The following is a 19496-nucleotide window of genomic DNA, read 5'->3' on the forward strand; positions in this document are numbered from 1 at the left end:
GGGCTAAATAAGTATTTTTTTGAGGAGCTGTTATCCTATTCTGCCATTCAGGATGGTGACGTCACCGGAATCTCTGTCTCAAAGCTGTTTTCAATAATTTTGCAGGCTATTTACTGCAGACTTTAGCTTTAAAAATTCTCAGTCTTTAAAGAAAGTTGACTTTCAAATGTGACAAAAGCAGGCGATCTAATCACGGTGCCCGGTCAATGATGCCTTCAATCTTCTTTTCTTCCAATAACTCATGTGGTAGTTTAGCCTGCAACTGGCGGATTCTTTGTTCCAGGATTGAAGCTCTTATCTCATTCGTAGAGATTCAGTTTTCTTCTTCAGTTCCACTGTAGAATGCGTTTTTTACATGATGTAATGGCAGTTTCTATAACTTTTTCAGTGTCCAACTTTGATAGCCATTACTACTCGGGGATGTGGTGGAGATATAGTTTACCCACTCACCGTACTCTTAAGATAGCAAAAACGAATCTTCCAAACGTTGTTTCTTGATTAATTGGTCTTTCATTGAAGTAGTACAAAACAAAGAAATAATTCATCTTTTCACTCTTATTAACTTTTTCTTCTTCAGACAATGCAGTCGTGACCGTGCGGTCGTTATCTGTAGATTGGCTATTGCATGTTAGCCAATCTGAATGCTTAGTAATTATAACTCCGCCCAATTATATCATTTATAGTGTAAGAACCTGCCTGCTGCCTGCCAGTAGCTGCAGTAGCCAGAATGTGTGATGTACTGTGTGTGTGATAATGAACTAGACAATAAAGATGCTTATGCTTCAACTTGTGTGAGATTAATGTATTTACATTATCGTCTTAAAAAAGTTATTCTCACCATTCCTCGAGGCGAACTAAAACCCAATCTATGAGTTTGCGCTAATCTCTCCCAGAGTAGACTCATCCCACTATATATCAAATCCCACCTACAAACAGATACAAACTAGATAGATAGATAGATCCTTTATTGTCATTCAGACCTTACGGTCTGAACGAAACTATGTTGCCTGCAGTCATACACAGAATCAATAATAGAAATATTAGATATGGCTATAAGAAAGACATTCTTGCCATAGAGGGAGTACAGAGAAGGTTCACCAGACAGATTCCTGGGATGTCAGGACTTTCATATGAAGAAAGACTGGATAGACTCAGTTTGTACTCGCTGGAATTTAGTAGATTGAGGGGGGGATCTTATAGAAACTTACAAAATTCTTAAGGGGTTGGACAGGCTAGATGCAGGAAGATTGTTCCCGATGTTGGGGAAGTCCAGAACAAGGGTTCACAGTTTAAGGATAAGGGGAAATCTTTTAGGACCGAGATGAGGAAAACATTTTTCACACAGAGAGTGGTGAATCTCTGGAATTGTCTGCCACAGAAGGTAGTTGAGGCCAGTTCATTGGCTATATTTAAGAAGGTGTTAGATGTGGCCCTTGTGGCTAAAGGGATCAGGGGGTATGGAGAGAAGGCAGGATCAGGATACTGAGTTGGATGATCAGCCATGATCATATTGAATGGCGGTGCAGGCTCAAAGGGCCGAATGGCCTACTCCTGCACCTATTTTCTATGTCTATGCTTCTATATACTGACATGTTTTAATGGCTCCAACACTTCATGTATTTTTCATTATCTGGAGCAAAATTATTGCCCTGAAGAAATGTACAAATTTTAAACAAACCTGTGACTTTTAAGATAATCCATGAAACATTTTAAATGTGAAAGCCTTTGGGTAAACCTGCTGCACATTTACTTTCCTTATGATGTTGGAGGCACTGGAGGTTTTCTTCATATTGCTGCCGCCTCTGTACTTTCTAATGCTCGAAAAAGCTGGTCTTACAGGCAGTTCAACTGGTAAGACTTTCGCTTCTGAATCAATTGTCTGTAGTTTCAAATCCTATTAGATTCCTGAAAACCATGTTGTAGTAATGTTATAGCTGGCACCTTTTAGATATGTTAAACTAACATCTCATTTGATCTGTGTAGGAAGGAATTTCAGATGGTAGTTTAAACTAAAGACAAGACACAAAATGCTGGAGACAGGCAGCATCTCTGGAGAGAAGGAATGGGTGACATTTCGGGTTGAGACTCTTCTGCAGACTTCTAGCGTTTTGTGTCTACCCCGTTTAGTTCTGGTGGGCGGCGCGACTCACGTCGCAGCGGCCTCTGCAGTCCGTCTGTCTTTTTGTTATTTTTTGTCCCGTTTTAATGTAGTTTTTATTTTTTTGATGGGGTATGTGTATGTGTGTATGTGTGTGTGTGTGGGGGGGGGGAAACTTTAAATTTTTTTCCCCTGCACGGAGAACCCGACCTTTCCCTGTCGGGTCTCCGTTGTCGTTGGGGCTGCACCGTGGAGCGGCCTCCAGCAGGAACGTCCTGGGGCTCCAGTCACGGAGCTGTGGACCTACTCACCATCGTGGAGCTGGCCGAGTCCGGAGCGGGAGGAGCGGTGGTGGCGCGCTGCTGCGACCCGACTCTGAAGATTCGGAGGCTTACCGCAGGTCCGGTGGACAGTGACACCGGGAGCCCGCGGGTCCCTGCTGGGAGACCGCTTTTCGGGGCTTCCGCAACGGCGACTTCTCCCGCCCGAGTAGCGGGGTCGAGGATGACCTGGAGCGGGGCCTTACATCATCGCCCGCCGTGGCTTCAACGGCTGCGGGACTTTGCCAGCGCCCGCCCGGGGCTCCAACAACAAGACCCAGAGCGTGGCCTTGCATCACCCGGCGCGGCGTTAATGGCCGCGGGACAATTGTTATCGCCCGCCGGGGGCACTGACTTTGACTGACATCGGGGGGAGAGGGAAGTGCAGGGGAGAGATACGTTTTTTTTGCCTTCCATCACAGCGAGGCGGAGATGCACTGTGATGGATGTCTGTGTAAATTGTGTTGTGTCTTGGGTCTTTTTTTTCTTGTATGTATGACTGCAGAAACAACATTTCACTTGAGCCTCTATGAGGTTCAAGTGACAAATACATTGTATTGTATTGTATTGATCTCTCAGATTGAACACAATTTTAAATGATAAAAGTGAGCAATATCCTGTTGTTCCAACTGAAATGTAACTCAAAACTCACTTCACAGAATCACAGTGGTGCAACGCTAGAGTTGCTGCCTTACAGTGCCAGAGACCCGGGTTCAATCCTGACCTCGGGTGCTGTTTGTACGGACTTTGTACGTTCTCCCCATGTCCTCCAGGTGCCAGGGTTCCCTCCCACATCCCAAAGACATGCAAGTTTATATATTAATTGTAATACCACCGGGTGGCGCTGTCCGATGGTAGCCTCGTCAAGTCTGTCTCATCCTTTTCTTTTGTTGTTTTTAGCCTGTTAAATGTATGTTTTGGTGCATCTTTAGTTTTGTATTATGTGTGGGGTGGGAAACTTTTTTAAATCTCTTTCGACGGAGATGCAACTTTTTCCGTATCGTAACTCTGTCCGCACTGCGGCCTAACATCGTGGAGCTAGCGGTCCCTTGGTTGGAGATCGACTTCAGGAGCTCCAACCGCCCAGACTGTGGATAGTTTAACTGCCCCGACCGCGGGAGAAAAGGAGGGAAGAAGATAATACGTTATTGTCTTCCATCACAGTACGCTGTGGGGAATGTTTATATTAATTTTTATGTTGTGTGTCTTGTTACTTCCTTGGTACCAATGTGTGGCAAATCAAATTCTTTGTATGTTCTTACATACTTGGCTAATAAATGAATTACAATTATTCAGCTTCTGTAAATTGTCCCCAGTGTGTTGGATGCAACTAGTGTACGGGTGATTATTGGTCGACGTGGACTCGATGGGCCGAAGGGCCTGTTTCCACTGTGTATCTCTAAAATTAAATCTTTGGCCATTTATCTCATTGCTGTTTACAGCGCGAGGTAATCGGATAAACCAAGCAGTCAGAGCGGAATTGTGCAAATGCTACAGAGAGATAGGTCAGGATTGAACCTTGGCCGCTGGAGCTGTGAGGTACCAGTTCTTCTGACCTCATCTTTAAGAGTTTGGTGAATTGTGATTGCTGCCTTGGTTCCAAGTCTAGAGCACTCTCTTCCTTAAATACAGTGACCAAACCTGAATGCATTCAGTGATCGAGTTGGTCTAACGGTGTTTCTCTAGGACTGAGTCTCTACACAATTGTGGCACCCCTTCCTCATTCTTGAACTTGAAGGAATTGAAATACAATGCAAAACTGCGCTTGATCTTTTATATGGGCCCACAGAAAAAGACCCAAGATGTGGACAAAACTAAGGGTCAGTAGCTGTTCAGAATCTTGAGTTCAAAGTTATCGAATCTAAAGAGGAAGCACGAACCAAGCTGCCTAAAGAAATTTGAGATCTTGGGGAAGAACAAGATGATGAGAACTTGATGAGGTGAATTTTACTTTCTTCCAAAATTATAACACAAATGTTCTTCAGCATTGTCTCGCGTCAGATCAATTGCCACGAGTTAGAACTCGAAGAGTGAAATATATATCTTTAGTCACCAAATGTGGTGCAAGTGCATCTGCCCTTGGATGTAATCACTTTCCACAATTAAATGAATGTGCATTAGTGTGGAATGTGCAGGGGAGGCATAGCTGCTGCCTTACAGCGCCAGAGATCCAGGTTCGATCCTGACTACGGGTGCTAGTCTGCACGGAATTTTTATGTTCTCCCTGTGACTGTGTGGGTTTTCTCCGGGTGTTTCAGTTTCCTCCCACACTCAAAAGACATGCAGGATTGTCCATTCATTGGCTTCTGTAAATTGCAAATTTGTTCCAAGTGTGTAGTATGGTGCTACTGTATGGGATGGTCGCTGGTTGGAGTGGACTCGGTGGGCCGAAGGGCCTGGTTCAATGCTGTACGCCTACAGTAAACAAAGGCGACTATAGCTTGATCAGCTCTCTCCAGGCATTTACTACTAGTGGTTTGTAGATCAACTGACACATACTCAAAGTAAAGATCCAACAGGGTTATTGGTATATAATAAAGTTACACAGCAAGTCGGCATCACTGTGTCTGCATCACGACTGGCAGCTTGTGTCAGGAGCCGGTAGTATAAAGGTGTCTGTGTGATGAAAACCCGGCTGGATTATAGACAATAGTGGTGTGTTTGTGCGTTTGTGCGTTAGTATTGGTTAACATACAAGTGGAGCAGATCTACATGGTTAAAGGCATTCCCCCTCCCCCCCCCCCCCCATGCAGGATTTAAAACAAAATAAATCATAATAGCAATATGTTTGCTTCTTTCTGATGCAGAACTAATGGGTTTATTACCAATTATCCTACGACTGAACCAATGTATATTAGAAATAGCTTAGCAAGACTACAATGCCTTATGTGCTACGTTGAATAACATTTTAAACAAATGTTCTCTCAGCAATGTGAACAACCAACACCAGAGAAAAAACTACAAATGTAACAAGTAAAACATATCAAACACTAAATTCCACTCCTTTTCCTTGTGAATGCTATACCTGATAATTATCTATTTGCTTCCAAGTCAAATCCGAATGTGTTTTAAAATGTGATTAATTTTTTCACACTTTAAATTCCAATCTCACATCCAAAACATTATGCAGAATGTAATTGCCGGGGAACATTAGCAAAGTGTAAAAACAAAGTGCAGGAGGAACTCAGCGGGTCAGGCAGCATCTGTGGAAAAGGGCAGAAGACATTTCGGGCCAGGAGCTTTGTGCAAAATCAATCTCTTGTGTGTCCATTAAGCAATGAGATTCCACATAAGACGCATCAAAAAACAATTAAAGGTTCCTTGACAGCCTCAACAAGTTTATACCGAGCTGCTCAATATACAGACAATTTAAGATCAATATGTGTAGGAAGGAATTGCAAATGCTGGTTTACACCAAAGATAAGACAGAAAATGCTGGAGTAACACAGTCACTCAGGTGAAGGGTCTCATCACCCGTTCCTTCACTCCAGAGATGCTGCCTGTCCCGCTGAGTTACTCCAGCATTTTGTGTCTTCCTTCAATTTAAAATCAATCCATGTTTTCCAGAGTTAGCCAATCTCAGTCAGGATGGGATGGGAGCAAATATGTCCCTAGATTGAAAAGAGGACATTAGCCAGGAGTAAGATCACAAATATGGAAATTAGGTGAGGAGGACCCTAAGTTCCTCTAACGCAAATATATAGTCAAAGAATGTGGAAACGGGCTCAACTTGCCCATGCTGACCCGCAAGTCCCATCTGCACCAGTTCCACCTGCCTGTGTTTGGCCCATATTCTTCTAAGTCTATCCTATCCATGTACCTGTCCATGGATAGGTTGTTATTCTGCAATTAGACAGGAATAAAGGCCGCGGGTACCAAAGAATGATTGTGAAATCCAAGACGAAACAGTAGTAAGGATTCAATCCCTTCAAGAGCGGAAGCAAGAAATATAAAAATTAGCAAACAAATTATAAATCATCTTTAAAGTATTCAGTGACCTTCGTTCAATGTTCATTTAACCAAATTCAAGCAATTTCTTCTGGGCTTGTCTCAATCGGTCTATTTTGCATTTGACGTTTTCTCTCGTCATCTGTGTTTCTGCATCTTCCATTAGATAAACACTGATGCGATCCTTGTCTTGAATGAGTTGAAGCATCTCTATCCGTAGTTTGTCAGCAAATTCATTTAAAATGTAACAGCGTATGACCATGGGGATCTGGTCACCCAGACGATGAGAGACAATCTAGGAGTTGAGAACAGAAAATAAAGGAAGATAATGAAACAGGAAGCAAAATGAATTCCAGATTCACCACACTCTGTTTAAAGAAATTCTTCCTCATCTCCTAAAGGAACGTCCTTTAATTCTGAGGCTATGACCTCTGGTCCAAGACTCTCCCACTAGTGGAAACATCCTCTACACGTCCACTCAATCTAAGCCTTTCACTATTCGCTTAGTTTCAATGAGGTCCCCCCCTGTCATCCATCTCAACTCCAGCGAGTACAGTTCCCAATGATGCCCTCAAATCCATCATTGCTCCTAAAGGTTCAGCCTTTTACTGTTACTGTACGCTTTTGTCTTAAATTCCATCCCCCAAAGAGCAACACATCACACCTGCCCAGATTAAACTCCATTTCTCATTTCTCTGCTCATATTTTCAACTGATCCATATTCTGCTGCATTCCTTGACAACTTCTCTCCATCCGCGGCACCCCCAGCTTTCGTGTGAACTGCAAACTTATTAATTAGCCCGCCATGACAGAGATCACAGTACCGACCCCTGTGGAACACCACTGGCGATCGACCTCCAATCAGAATAATATCCCTCCATCACTACCCTCTTGCTGTCTCCAGTCAAGCCAATATTGGATCGAATCTACCAAAGTTCTGTGGATCTGCTCTGCCTTAATCTACTACTGTAAGGGACCATGTCAAATGCTTTATTAAATTCCATGCAAATCTACCTGCCCTCAGTCATTTTCAGCGTGTCCTCGAAAGGCTCAAATCAGGTTTGTAAGACATGACCTATCCTACACAAAGCTATGCTAACTATTCCCAATAGATTTGTGCTTTTACTAATGTGAGTAAATCCTATCCCTACAAATTTTCACCTACGAGTTCCTTACCACTGATGCAAGGCGCACGGGGCTATATTTTCCCAAATGTCTCCTCATTCGAGTCTGAAGAAGGGCCCCGACCTGAATTGTTACCTATCCATGCCCTCCACAGATTCTGCCTGATCCACAGAGTTCTTCCGTCACTTTGTGCTTTTTGCTCAATGTTTCCTCATGTTGGCTCTCGCTCTTCCACCAATCATCCCAGTGGGAGGAAGGAGGGAACAGTCCACCAATGATCGACATGCAATGGCTATCTAATACGCTGCTGTGTCACACACAGTATATTTACCTTGTAATATGCTTGGAGATGATATGACATTTCTTGGATGCTGCCATTTGCGAAAGGATGTACCAAATTGATTTTTGCTTTAGAAAGACTGTCACTGTAGAGACTGTCTTGAGAATACACCACACACTCAACCTTAATCTGGGCCTGCAGCAGCTTTTCTGCTTCCGTTTCTTGCTTCTTGCTCATAATTGCGATTTTGACCTACAAACACAAAGACAAAATGAGCAAATATGTCATGGAGCCCTTTGGCCCTGCTTGCCCATTCCGAACCAAGGTGCCTCATCTACACCAACACCATCTGCCCATGCTTGGCCCATATCCCTCTAATCCTTTCCTATTCATGTACCCACCCAAATGTCTTAAATGTTGGTAATAGTTTCTACCTCAACTAAGTCTTCTGGCAGCTCATGCCATATATCACCACCCTCGGTGTCAGTAAAATATCTATGGCTACTGTCTGAGAAATAAGTATAGTTTGGAATGACTCACTGCACCATTGCATGGTGGTGGCTGAGGTTGCCCTTCATTTTCCCATTAAATCTTTCCCCCCCCCGCACCTTAAACCTATGTCCTGCTTTTTCTTTCCCCACTCAGTGTAAAAGGCTCTGTGCATGTGCTCCATCTCCAGATGCTCCCCGATTTACGAGGCTTCGACTTGCGATATTTTGACTTTATGATGGTGCAAACACTGGGCAAGGCAGCGAGCCGAAGCTCACTTCTAGTCACGTGATCAAATTGTATTAAATGCGTTTTCGACTTCCGATATGTTTGATTTACGATGCGTTAATTGGAACGTATCCCCCAACGTAGGTTGAGGAGTAGCTGTATTCCCCCAATGATGCTCCCAAGGAATACAGCCGTAGCCTTGGATAACTTGCAAGACAAAGGTTACACCTTTCACATGATAATATACAACATATTTTCCATAACAGGATGAGTAAAAACTGAACACAGTACTCTAACTGTGGCTTCACCAGCATCTTGTACAGCTGTAACCCAACATCTATTCTGATGGGCAAGTTTAGAATCCAAAATGGCTTTGGGTTCCATGAAACTACCATGCGACCACCTACAAAATGTGCTACAGGTACTTGCCCAGACGATTCCAACAGTACCTCCCAATCCCACAACCTCCCACTAAAACCTTAGGTTTAAGGTGGCACCGTGGCATAGCAGTACAGCTACTGGCTTACAGCACCAGAGACCCGGGTTCGTTCCCGACTACGGGTGCTGACTGTATGGAGTTTGTACGTTCTCCCCGAGAAAACTGTGTGGTTTCCTCCGAGGTCTTAGGTTTCCTCCCACACTCCAAAGGCGTACAGGTTTGTAGGTTAATTGCTTTGGTATAAATGTAAAATTGTCCCTAGTGTGTGTAGGGTAGTGTTAGTGTGCAAGGATTGTTGGTCGGTGCAGACTCGGTGGGTCAAAGGGCCTTTTTCCACTCTGTATCTCTAAACTAAACTAAAAATGAATTGGCTAATAGGTATAGGAGTTCACCCCTGCCTGTAGGTTTAAAATTAGTGTCACACACCATCCTGACATGGTGGTATGGATTCACCTTCACGAATTCTGACTTGAATGAGACTTGATTCTATTTATGTATATTTATGTATATCAGATCTGTTTGGATAACTTGCAAGACACAGGTTACACCTTTCACATGACTAAACCTAAGGGTACTTAAGGAGATGGCGCTGGAAATCGTGGACACATTGGTGATCATTTTCCAATGTTCTATAGATTCAGGATCAGTTCCTGTGGATTGGAGGGTAGCTAATGTTATCGCACTTTTTAAGAAAGTCAGGAGAGATAAAACAGGGATTTATAGACAAGTTAGCATGGCATCAGTGGTGGGGAAGATGCTGGAGTCAATTATAAAAGATGAAATAGCGACACATTTGGATAGCAGTAGCATGATCGGTCCGAGTCAGCACGGATTTACAAAGGGGAAATCATGCTTGACTAATCTTTTGGAATTTTTTGATGTGACTAGGAAAACGGACAAGGGAGAGCCAGTGGATGAAGTGTACCTGGACTTTCAGAAAACATTTGATAAGGTCCAACATAGGAGATTAGTGGGCAAAATTAGAGCACATGGTATTGGGGATAGGGTGCTGACATGGATAGAAAATTGGTTGGCAGACAGGAAACAAAAAGTAGGAATTAACGTGTCCCTTTCAGAATGGCAGGCAGTGACTAGTGGGGTACCACAAGGACCGCAGCTATTTACAATATACATGAATGATCTCGATGAATGGATTAAAAGTAACATTAGCAAATTTGCAGATGACACAAAGCTGGGTGGCAGTGTGAACTGTGAAGAGGATGCCATGAGGATGCAGGGTGACTTGGACAGGTTGGGTGAGTGGGCAGATGCATGGCAGTGGTCTACAAGAAGTCCAGATATGACCTTGGTAAGGCCATCAAAAAGGCCAAAGGGACTTCTGCTCCAAACTGGAGGATAAGACAGATGTTCGCAGCTGTGGCAGGGCCTGAATGCAATCACCTCCGACAAGGCGAAATCAGGAGGCAGCTCGAATGTCGGCGAAACATCACTCCCTGATGAGCTCAATGCTTTTTACGCATGCTTTGATAGGGAGAACACCGATGTGCCTTCCCGAGCCCCCATTCGCTGTGATGGTATTTCACTCAGTCACAGAGGTCGATGTCAGGAAATCCTTCAGAGAGGTGAACCCTCGAAAAATGCCTGGACCTGATGGTAGACCCGGTCGTGTTCTAAAAACGTGTGCGGACCAAAAGGCTGGAGTTTTTACGGATATTTCAACCTCTCACTTCTGAGGTCTGAAGTCCCCACCTGCTTCAAAAGGGCATCAATTCTACCGGTGCCCAAGAAGAGTAAGGTGACGTGCCTCAATGACTATCGACCTGTGGCACTAACACCTGTGGTGATGAAGTGCTTTGAGAGGTTGATCATGGCCCCAACCGTACTCAAACAGGAGCACTTATTTTCAAGGTGTACAGACACTGGGGTACTCACTCGTCCCTGCCTCTGCCCCTTCCCCTTCCTAAGCGTGACCCACATGTCTGTCTCCCGTGGTTTTGGAGCGACCACCTCCCTATAAACTCCCCTCTATGACCTCCTCACTCTCCCTGACCAGACGGAGGTCATCGAGCTGCTGCTCCAGGTTCCTAATACGTCCCTTAGGAGCCCCATCTCGATGCACCTGGCGCAGATGTGGACGTCTGTAAGGCTGTCAGATTCCTTGATCTCCCACATCTGACATCCAGAACAGCAAACTGCCCTGCCACTCATACTCCCCTCTTACCTAGGATACAATACAAAACAAACTGCCACAATACAATCAGCAGGCATCTGACTCCCAATCAGCTGTTCCCGCTTGTCAGCTTCCACCAATCAGCGGCTTCCTTAAGCCCACTTGTTTTGAAGTGCGAATGGAACTTGGAACGTTGCAGATTTTGGTTCCACTCCTCCCTCTGCGACCTCTCCAACCGCTCTCGCGCCACTATTTACCAAACTACTGAAACCAATTCTGGGTCTACTAAGGTCTCAGAACCGCATAGTCATGGCACATTTGGATGACATTTTTATTTTCGGAGTCACCAAAGAATTGGCAGAAGCATCAGTCAAAGCAACCAAAACCCTGTTTGAAAGATTTGGTTTTCTCATCCATCCAGTTAAATCAAAATTGACACCTACCTGGTTCCCAAAGATTTGGGGAATTATAGTCCAGCCATTAATGGCTGTACCCAAGAGCAGGGACCTCCTAGTGAACCCAGTTACAGGGAGCAATCATCCACTACATGACCGAATTAACTTATTGGTTTGCAGATTCTGAGGAGGCCATAGAGGATTCTGAGGGGCGACAGATAGCACAATGGGCTAAGAGTTCGGCTGGCGACTGGAAGGTAGCCGGTTCAAATCCCGCTTGGAGTGCATACTGTCGTTGTGTCCTTGGGCAAGACACTTCACCCACCTTTGCCTGTAATGGAATGTAATTACGGCGGCAGGCGCGGGCACACCGCGACGCCCTGTGTCTCCCTTTCAAGGGAGATGCTAAAAATGCATTTCGTTGTCTCTGTACTGTACACTGACAATGACAATAAATTGAATCATTTCATTTTTCATTTTTTCATTTCATTTCATTTCATATCAAGGTCTTGGACTGTCCGAACGAACTGTGGATGTCATCACTACGGCATGGAGTGACAGTACTAAAAAACAGTACGCCACACATATAAAGAAGTGGGAAATGTACTGCAATGCCAACAATATTTCATACAACACAAAAAAGCTGGAGAAACACAGCGGATGCAGCAGCATCTATGGAGCGAAGGAAATAGGCAACGTTTCAGGCCGAAACCCTTCTTCAGACTGATCGGGGGTGGGGGGGGCGGGGACAAGAAAGGAAAAAGGGGAGGAGCCCGAAGGCTGGGGGATGGGAGGAGACAGCAGGGGGACTGAGGAAGGGGAGGAGATAGCAAGGACTAACAAAATTGGGTGAATTCGATGTTCATGCCCCCAGGATGCAGACTCCCCAAGCGGAATATGAGGTGCTGTTCCTCCAATTTCCAGTGCTGCTCGCTCTTGCCATGGAGGAGACCCAGGACAGAGCGGTCGGAGGTGGAGTGGGAGGGGGAGTTGAAGTGCAGAGCCACCGGGAGGTCAGCTTGGTTATTGCGGACCGAGCGGAGGTGTTCGGCGAAACGATCGCCCAACCTGCGCATGGTCTCACCGATATAGATCTGCTGATATCTAGAGCAGTGGATGCAATAGATGAGGTTGGAGGAGATGCAGGTAAACCTCTGTCGCACCTGGAACGACTGCTTGGGTCCTTGAACGGAGTCGAGGGGGAGGTAAAGGGACAAGTGTTGCATCTCTTGCGGTTGCAAGGGAAAGTGCCTGGGGAGGGGGTGGTACGAGAGGGAAGGGAAGAATTGACAAGGGAGTTATGAAGGGAGCGGTCTTTGAGGAAGGCACAAATGGGGAGAGATGGGAAGGTGTGGCGAGTGGTGGGGTCACGTTGGAGGTGGCGAAACTGATGGAGGATTACTTATTGTATGTGACGGTTGGTGGGGTGAAAGGTGAGGACAAGGGGGACTCTGCCCTTGTTGCAAGTGGGGGGATGAGGAGAGAGAGCAGTGTTGCGGGGTATGGAAGAGACCCTGGTGCGAGCCTCATCTATGGTGGAGGAGGGGAACCCCCGTTCCCTGAATAATGAGGACATTTCAGATGTCCTGGTGTGGAACGTCTCATCCGTGGAGCAGTAGCGGCGTAGACGGAGGAATTGGGAGTAGGGGATGGAGTCCTTACAGGTAGCAGGGTGGGAAGAAGTGTAGTCCAGATAGCCATGGGAGTCAGTGGGATTATAGTGGATGTCGGTCAGAAGTCTATCACCTGCAATGGAGATAGTGATGTCAAGGAATGGTAGGGAAGTGTCGGAAATGGTCCAGGCGTATTTGAGTGCCGGATGGAAGTTAGTGGTGAAGTGGATGAAGTCAGTCAGTTGTGTGCGGGTGCAGGAGGTGGCACCAAAGCAGTCGTCGATGTAGCGGAGGTAGAGGTCGGGGATGGGGCCCTGGTATGTATTGAACAAGGATTGCTCGACGTAACCGACAAATAGGCAGGCGTAGCTGGGGCCCATGCGTGTGCCCATAGCTACGCCTTGTATTTGGAGGAAATGGGAGGAGTCAAACGTGAAGTTATTGAGGGTAAGGACCTGCTCCGCTAGGCGGAGGAGAGTGTCAGTGGCTGGGTATAGGTTACTTCTCTGGTCGAGGAAGAACCGGAGGGCTTTGAGACCATCCTGGTGGGGGATGGAGGTGTAGAGTGACTGGACGTCCATGGTGAAGATGAGGGGGTGAGGGCCTAGAGAATGGAATGCGCGGAGACGACGGAGAGTGTCTGAGGTGTCTTGAACATAGGTAGGGAGGGATTTAACCAAGGGGGATAGGATGGAGTCAAGGTATGTGGAAATGAGTTTGGTGGGGCACGAACAGGCAGAGACAATGGGTCTTCCGGGACAGTCAGGTTTGTGGATTTTGGGGAGAAGGTAAAATCGGGCCGTGCGGGGCTGGGGAACGATGAGGTTGGAGGCTTGGTCGGGTAGGGCATTGGAGTTGATGAAGTCGGTGATGGTGCTGGAGATGGTGGCCTGGTGCTCGTCAGTGGGGTCATGGTCCAGGGGTAAGTAGGAGGAGGTGTCCGAGAGTTGGCGCGTGGCCTCAGCTTTGTAGAGATCGGCGCGCCAGACTACCACGGCACCTCCCTTGTCGGCGGGTTTGATAACCCAATCTGGGTTGTTGCGGAGTGAGTCGATGGCAGAACGTTCATGGGGGGAGAGATTGGAGTGAGACAGGGGAGTGGAGATAGGTTGATGTCGCGACGTCATATGATGTCATACAACACAGTTCAGATTACGGATGTCTTGGAGTTCCTATCAACCCTGTACTATGACCATAAACTAAGTTATAGTGCAATCAATAGTGCCAGAAGCGCACTCTCCTCCTTTCTAATGCTGGAAGCAGGGCACGGGTCGATAGGAACGCACCCCCTCATAACTAGATTTATGAAGGGTATTTACAATTTAATACCTCCAAGGCCAAGGTAAACGGACACCTGGGATGTGAGCGTGGTACTAACCCTACTTCGACAGTGGGGACCGCCAATGGCCTTACCATTATCAAAACTAACCCTGAAGGTGGTCATGCTGATGGCACGAGTAACAGCCCAAAGAGTCCAGACTCTGCAAAAGTTACGATTGGACTACATGACCACCAATATCAACTAAATAACATTCATTATCAGGGACCTGACAAAACAGAGCAGGCCATGAATGCCAGGGATGAAGATTCAGTTCTTGGCATATCCAGAGGACCAACGGTTGTGTGTGGTAACATACTTACACCATTATCTGAGAGTTACGGAGAACCTCAGAGGCTCAGAACAATCGGTTCTCATCAGCCATAAAAAACCACATCAGAAGGTATCAACTCAAACCATCTCCAGATGGTTAAAGGAGGTAATGGCGGTAGCGGAACATTGACATTTTAAAATTTCACTCCACCAGGGCTGCATCTAAGTCGGCAGCAAGAACAATGGACGTGCCACTTGACAACATCTTAGCGGCTGCAGGATGGGCGAATGAACGGATGTTCCACCGGTTTTACAACAAACCTATAACCGGACCGGGGGTGTTTGCACGTACCGTTTTAAGTCTGTTTCCTAGTTTCCCCCCAGGTTGGGAGGGGTAACTATTAAATATATATATTATTTCTTTTAAAGCATCAGTGTCTTTACTTAACTACGTTATGTCTGAATGCTTTAATGATTACTCTCATCCATGGTCAATCCATTTAGTGTGTGACGCCTGGATTTGTAACCAGCATGAAATCACAGAGCATTGAAATCTTCACGTAGTCACTCACGTGACTCCGAAGTAAAATAGTAAGATTAAACGATAACTTACCAGTTTGAAGTTTGATCTTGATTTTATGAGGAGTTACGATGAGCGATTACGTGCCCACCGCTCCCACCCTCATACTATCAAGGTCATCTGGAAGTTTTAGTTTCTTCACAATCTTACTATTCTCAGGTCCTCTTTTTATCTGTGATTTTACACCACTGCTTTGAAGATTTACGCGCACGCAGACGGACGGCCCTTCTTCGCGTAATCGCTCATCGTAACTCCTCATAAAATCAAGATCAAACTTCAAACTGGTAAGTTCTCGTTTAATCTTACTATTTCATTGTCCTATCAGGGACACATGACAATAAACTCACTTGAACTTGAACTTGAGATGCAGTTCAATGTGGATAAATGTGAGGTTATGTGAGGCAGACTATTATCTAAATGGTGTCAAGTTGGGAAAAGGGGAAGTACAACGGAATCTGGGGGTCCTTGTTAATCAGTCACTGAAAGTAAGCATGCAGGTTCAGCAGGCAGTGAAGAAAGCGAATGGCATGTTGGCCTTCATAACAAGAGAAGTTGAGTATAGGAGCAAAGAGGTCCTCCTGGAGTTGTACATGGCCCTAGTGAGAACACAGGTGGAGTATTGTGTGCAGTTTTGGTCTCCAAATTTGAGGAAGGACATTCTTGCGGGAATGCAGCGTAGGTTCTGTCATATGTTGATAGAATGGAGCGCCTGAGAGGGGATCTTATTGAAACATAAAAGATTATTAAGGGTTTGGGCACGCTAGAGGCAGGAAACATGATCCCAGTGTTGCGGGAGTCCAGAACCAAGGTCCACATTTTAAGAATAAGGGGTAAGCCATTTAGAGTTGAGGAAAAACTTTTTCACACAGAGAGTTGTGAATCTGTGGAATTCTCTGCCTCAGAAGGCTGTGGAGGCCGGTTCGCTGGATGCTTTCAAGAGAGCGTTAGATAGAGCTCTTAAAGATAGCGGTGTCAGGGGAAATGGGGAGAAGGCAGGAACGGGGTACTGATTGTGGATGATCAACCATGGTCACATTGAATGGCGGTGCTGACTCAAAGGGCTGAATGGCCTACTCCTGCATCTATTGTCTATAAACTCCAAAACTCCATTACCGAAAGGCAGAAGGTTTGTGTACTGTACCTTGGCAGCTTTGAACAGGTTACCAAAGGCACTGAAATGTTGCTCGGCAATGACCGTAAAAATATCCCTTGTGATTTCTGCAATAGGAAAAAGACGATATCACACATGCAACTGAGAACCAAGATAAGACAATGTGGGGAACCGGGGGGGGGGGGGGGGGGGGGGGGGGGGGGGGGGGGGGGGGGGGGGGGGGGGGGGGGGGGGGGGGGGGGGGGGGGGGGGGGAAGAGTGGGGTGAGAACAAATTCTATCTTTGGTTTAATCCAGCATCTGCAATTCTTTCCTACACAAGTTACAAAGTATCCGACCACAGTCATTCCCTCTTTTCCCCTTTCTCATCGAGCAGGATGTACAGAAATTTGAAAATGTACACCTCCAGATTCAGTTTGTTCCCAGTTGTTATCAAGCTATCGAACCATCCACCCACCAACTAGAGTGGTCTTGTGCTCCCATTTATCCCTGATGCACTCCGTAAAAATATATTTAATCGTACTTTACTGGACTTTACCTTGCACTCATAGTTATACCCTTAATCCTCTATCTGCACACTGTGGATGGCTTGATTGTAATCATGCATTGTATTTTCAATGACTGGATAACACGGAACAAAAAAGCTTTTCACTTTTTTGCAAATGTTTCATGCCAGGATAGTTTAACGACCTGAAATGTCACCCATTCATAGTCATGGAGTGATACAGTGTGGAAACAGACCCTTCAGCCCAACTTGCCCACGCCATTGAACGTGTCCCAGCTACACTAGTCCCACTGCGCTTGGTCCATATCCCTCCAAACCTGTCCTATCCATTCCTTCTATCCAGAGATGCTACCTGTCCCGCTGAGTTACTCCAACATTTTGTGTCTAACTTTAGTTTAACAAAGCAGTGTGTTGCTTGTTACAGGCTTAAGACTGAAGTATCCACTACCTTTGATGAATGTTCCTGCTTGGGTGCCCAGAGTTCTTGCCATTCAAAGAACTACACCTTATGCATAGCAGTCACATACCTGTGATTGTCTTCAGTTTCGTAATCGCTGGATCTTCCAGTGTAGAGACCTCTTCCTTAATGAAGGATTCAAAGGTATTGTAGTTGACAAACCCAGGCAGCTCTCTTCCACGGTATGAGTTTTCATATTTGTGAACTACATTTTCCAAGTGAGTTTGGACTGATAATGCAAAACAAAAAGTATAACTTAATAAAAATCTATTCTTTTCCAATCATGCATTTGGTCGCAATATCAGTCAGGCACTCTCTGCACTCTTTCCAGTTGAACAAAATCTTTCATCTGGTAAGGTGACCGAGACTGAATCCAATACTACAACTGCACCCTCACCCATACATCATACCGCTGCAACATAATATCCCAATTTCTATGCTTAAAACCTTGACTGATGCAAGGCCAATGTACCTAAAGCCTTCTTGACCATCCTATCTACCTGCAACACCATTTTCAGGGGACTACACGCCTGCACTACTAGCTCCCACTTTTCCACAACACTCCCCAGGGCCCGACCATTCACCACGGCATGTTTGTGATCTGGGATTAGTTAAAGACTGCACTAGATAATGCAGCACAGTCTGAAGAAGTGTTCCGATTCGAAACGTCACCCATCCATTTTTCCAGAGATGCTGCCTGACCCACTGAGTTACTCCAGCACTTTGTGCCTATGTCTGGTGGAAACCTTGCAGTTCCTTTCCACGCATGGAACAAGCTGTACTGGTTAACACAGACCTCGAGAGCACAATGAGACAGGTACATGTGATAATAAAGCATCAGTCAATCAAAATATATTTATGCTCACATTTTGATACACGCTTGTTCAGGAATGTGTTCCATTCATCAAACTCATTTCGTACTATGGTGATGTACCTCTCGCCATCTATCTGGTTCTGAGGTTCCTCTCCCATGGTCAGATTTTTTATGTGGTTGCAGAAGCTGTTGATTTTCTGGTAAATAAATCACAAGTTTTGTGAAGTTACCAGCACATGCATGTAGAAAAGCATTAACCAATAAAAAGTCACCTTTTGAAGAAACAAGGAACTGCAGATGCTGTTTTACCATGGAAAGACACAAAGTGCTGGAGTAACTCAGCGGGTCAGATAGCATCTGTGGAGAACGCGGATAGGTGACTCTTCGGGTTGGGACCCTTGTGTCTCAACCTGGAACATCATTTATCCATGTTCTCCAGGGATGCAGTCCGTCCCGTTGAATTACTCCAGTACTTTGTGTCTTCCCCGACCCAAAACATCACCTATCCATGTTTTCGAGGCACTGGGTCTGTATGCTGTAGTTAAGAAGGATGAGGGGTAATCTCATTGAAACTTACCAAATAGTGAGAGGCTTGGATAGAGTAGATGTGGAGAAGATGTTTCCACTGGTGGGCCTGGGACCACAGGTAATAACCTCAGAATTAAAGGACATTCTTTTAGAATTGTCGAATTCTTTGCCACAGGAGGCTGTGGGAGGCCAAGTCAGTGGATATTTTAAAGGCAGAGTTAGATTCTTGATTAGGAAGGGTGTCAGAAGTTATGGGGAGAGGGCTGGAGAATGGGATTAGTTGGAAGAGATAGATGAACCAGGATTGAATGGTGGTGTAGACTTGATGGGCCGAATGGCCTAATTCTGCTGCTATGACTATCACCATTATTCTTTATTTATTTTTTATGTGTATGTATGTGTGTGTGTGTATACACGCGCTAAACATTTTTCTTCTCATTTATTATTATGTTTACAGTGTTTACGTATTCTGTTGTGTTGCTGCAAGTAAGAATTTCATTGTCCTATCTGGGTCATGTGGCGATAAAGCACTCTTGATGACATGAACCTGGAACATTGTGCTGGAGTAGGTGGTGGTGGTCAGTATTTCCACTCCCGGAATCGGAGGGAGATCAAGACGGGAAGGCGCAGGGCTGTATTTTCAGATTTTCAGTATTTTCCAATAACAGCTTGGACCACATGCAGGGGCAGAATGTTGAACTACACCCAGGGGGGGAAATGCCCAGAAACAGGGGGCCACTTTCAGATTGATAGTTGGACATACTTTCCATGTGTGACCAAATGTTAGCGTTTTTGAAGGCTCAGGGCCTGTACTCGCTGGAGTTTAGAAGGCTGAGGGAGGGGAG

The 19496-nt window shown here is 45.5% G+C and overlaps 1 protein-coding gene across 1 annotated transcript in view; it reads right to left on the reverse strand.

The window, feature by feature from the left end:
* Window positions 1–5095: 5095 nt before the first annotated feature.
* The window catches only part of LOC129702992 (interferon-induced GTP-binding protein Mx3-like), a 37071-nt gene continuing 22670 nt past the window's right edge, over window positions 5096–19496 (reverse strand). The window contains 5 exon segments of the mRNA XM_055645128.1: window positions 5096–6661; window positions 7823–8023; window positions 16379–16455; window positions 17380–17538; window positions 18176–18320. Coding sequence (XP_055501103.1) covers window positions 6434–6661; window positions 7823–8023; window positions 16379–16455; window positions 17380–17538; window positions 18176–18320 — 810 coding nt within the window. The 3' untranslated portion in view covers window positions 5096–6433.

This window comes from Leucoraja erinacea, chromosome 13, assembly GCF_028641065.1.
Source record: "Leucoraja erinacea ecotype New England chromosome 13, Leri_hhj_1, whole genome shotgun sequence".
Classification (NCBI taxonomy): domain Eukaryota; kingdom Metazoa; phylum Chordata; class Chondrichthyes; order Rajiformes; family Rajidae; genus Leucoraja; species Leucoraja erinaceus.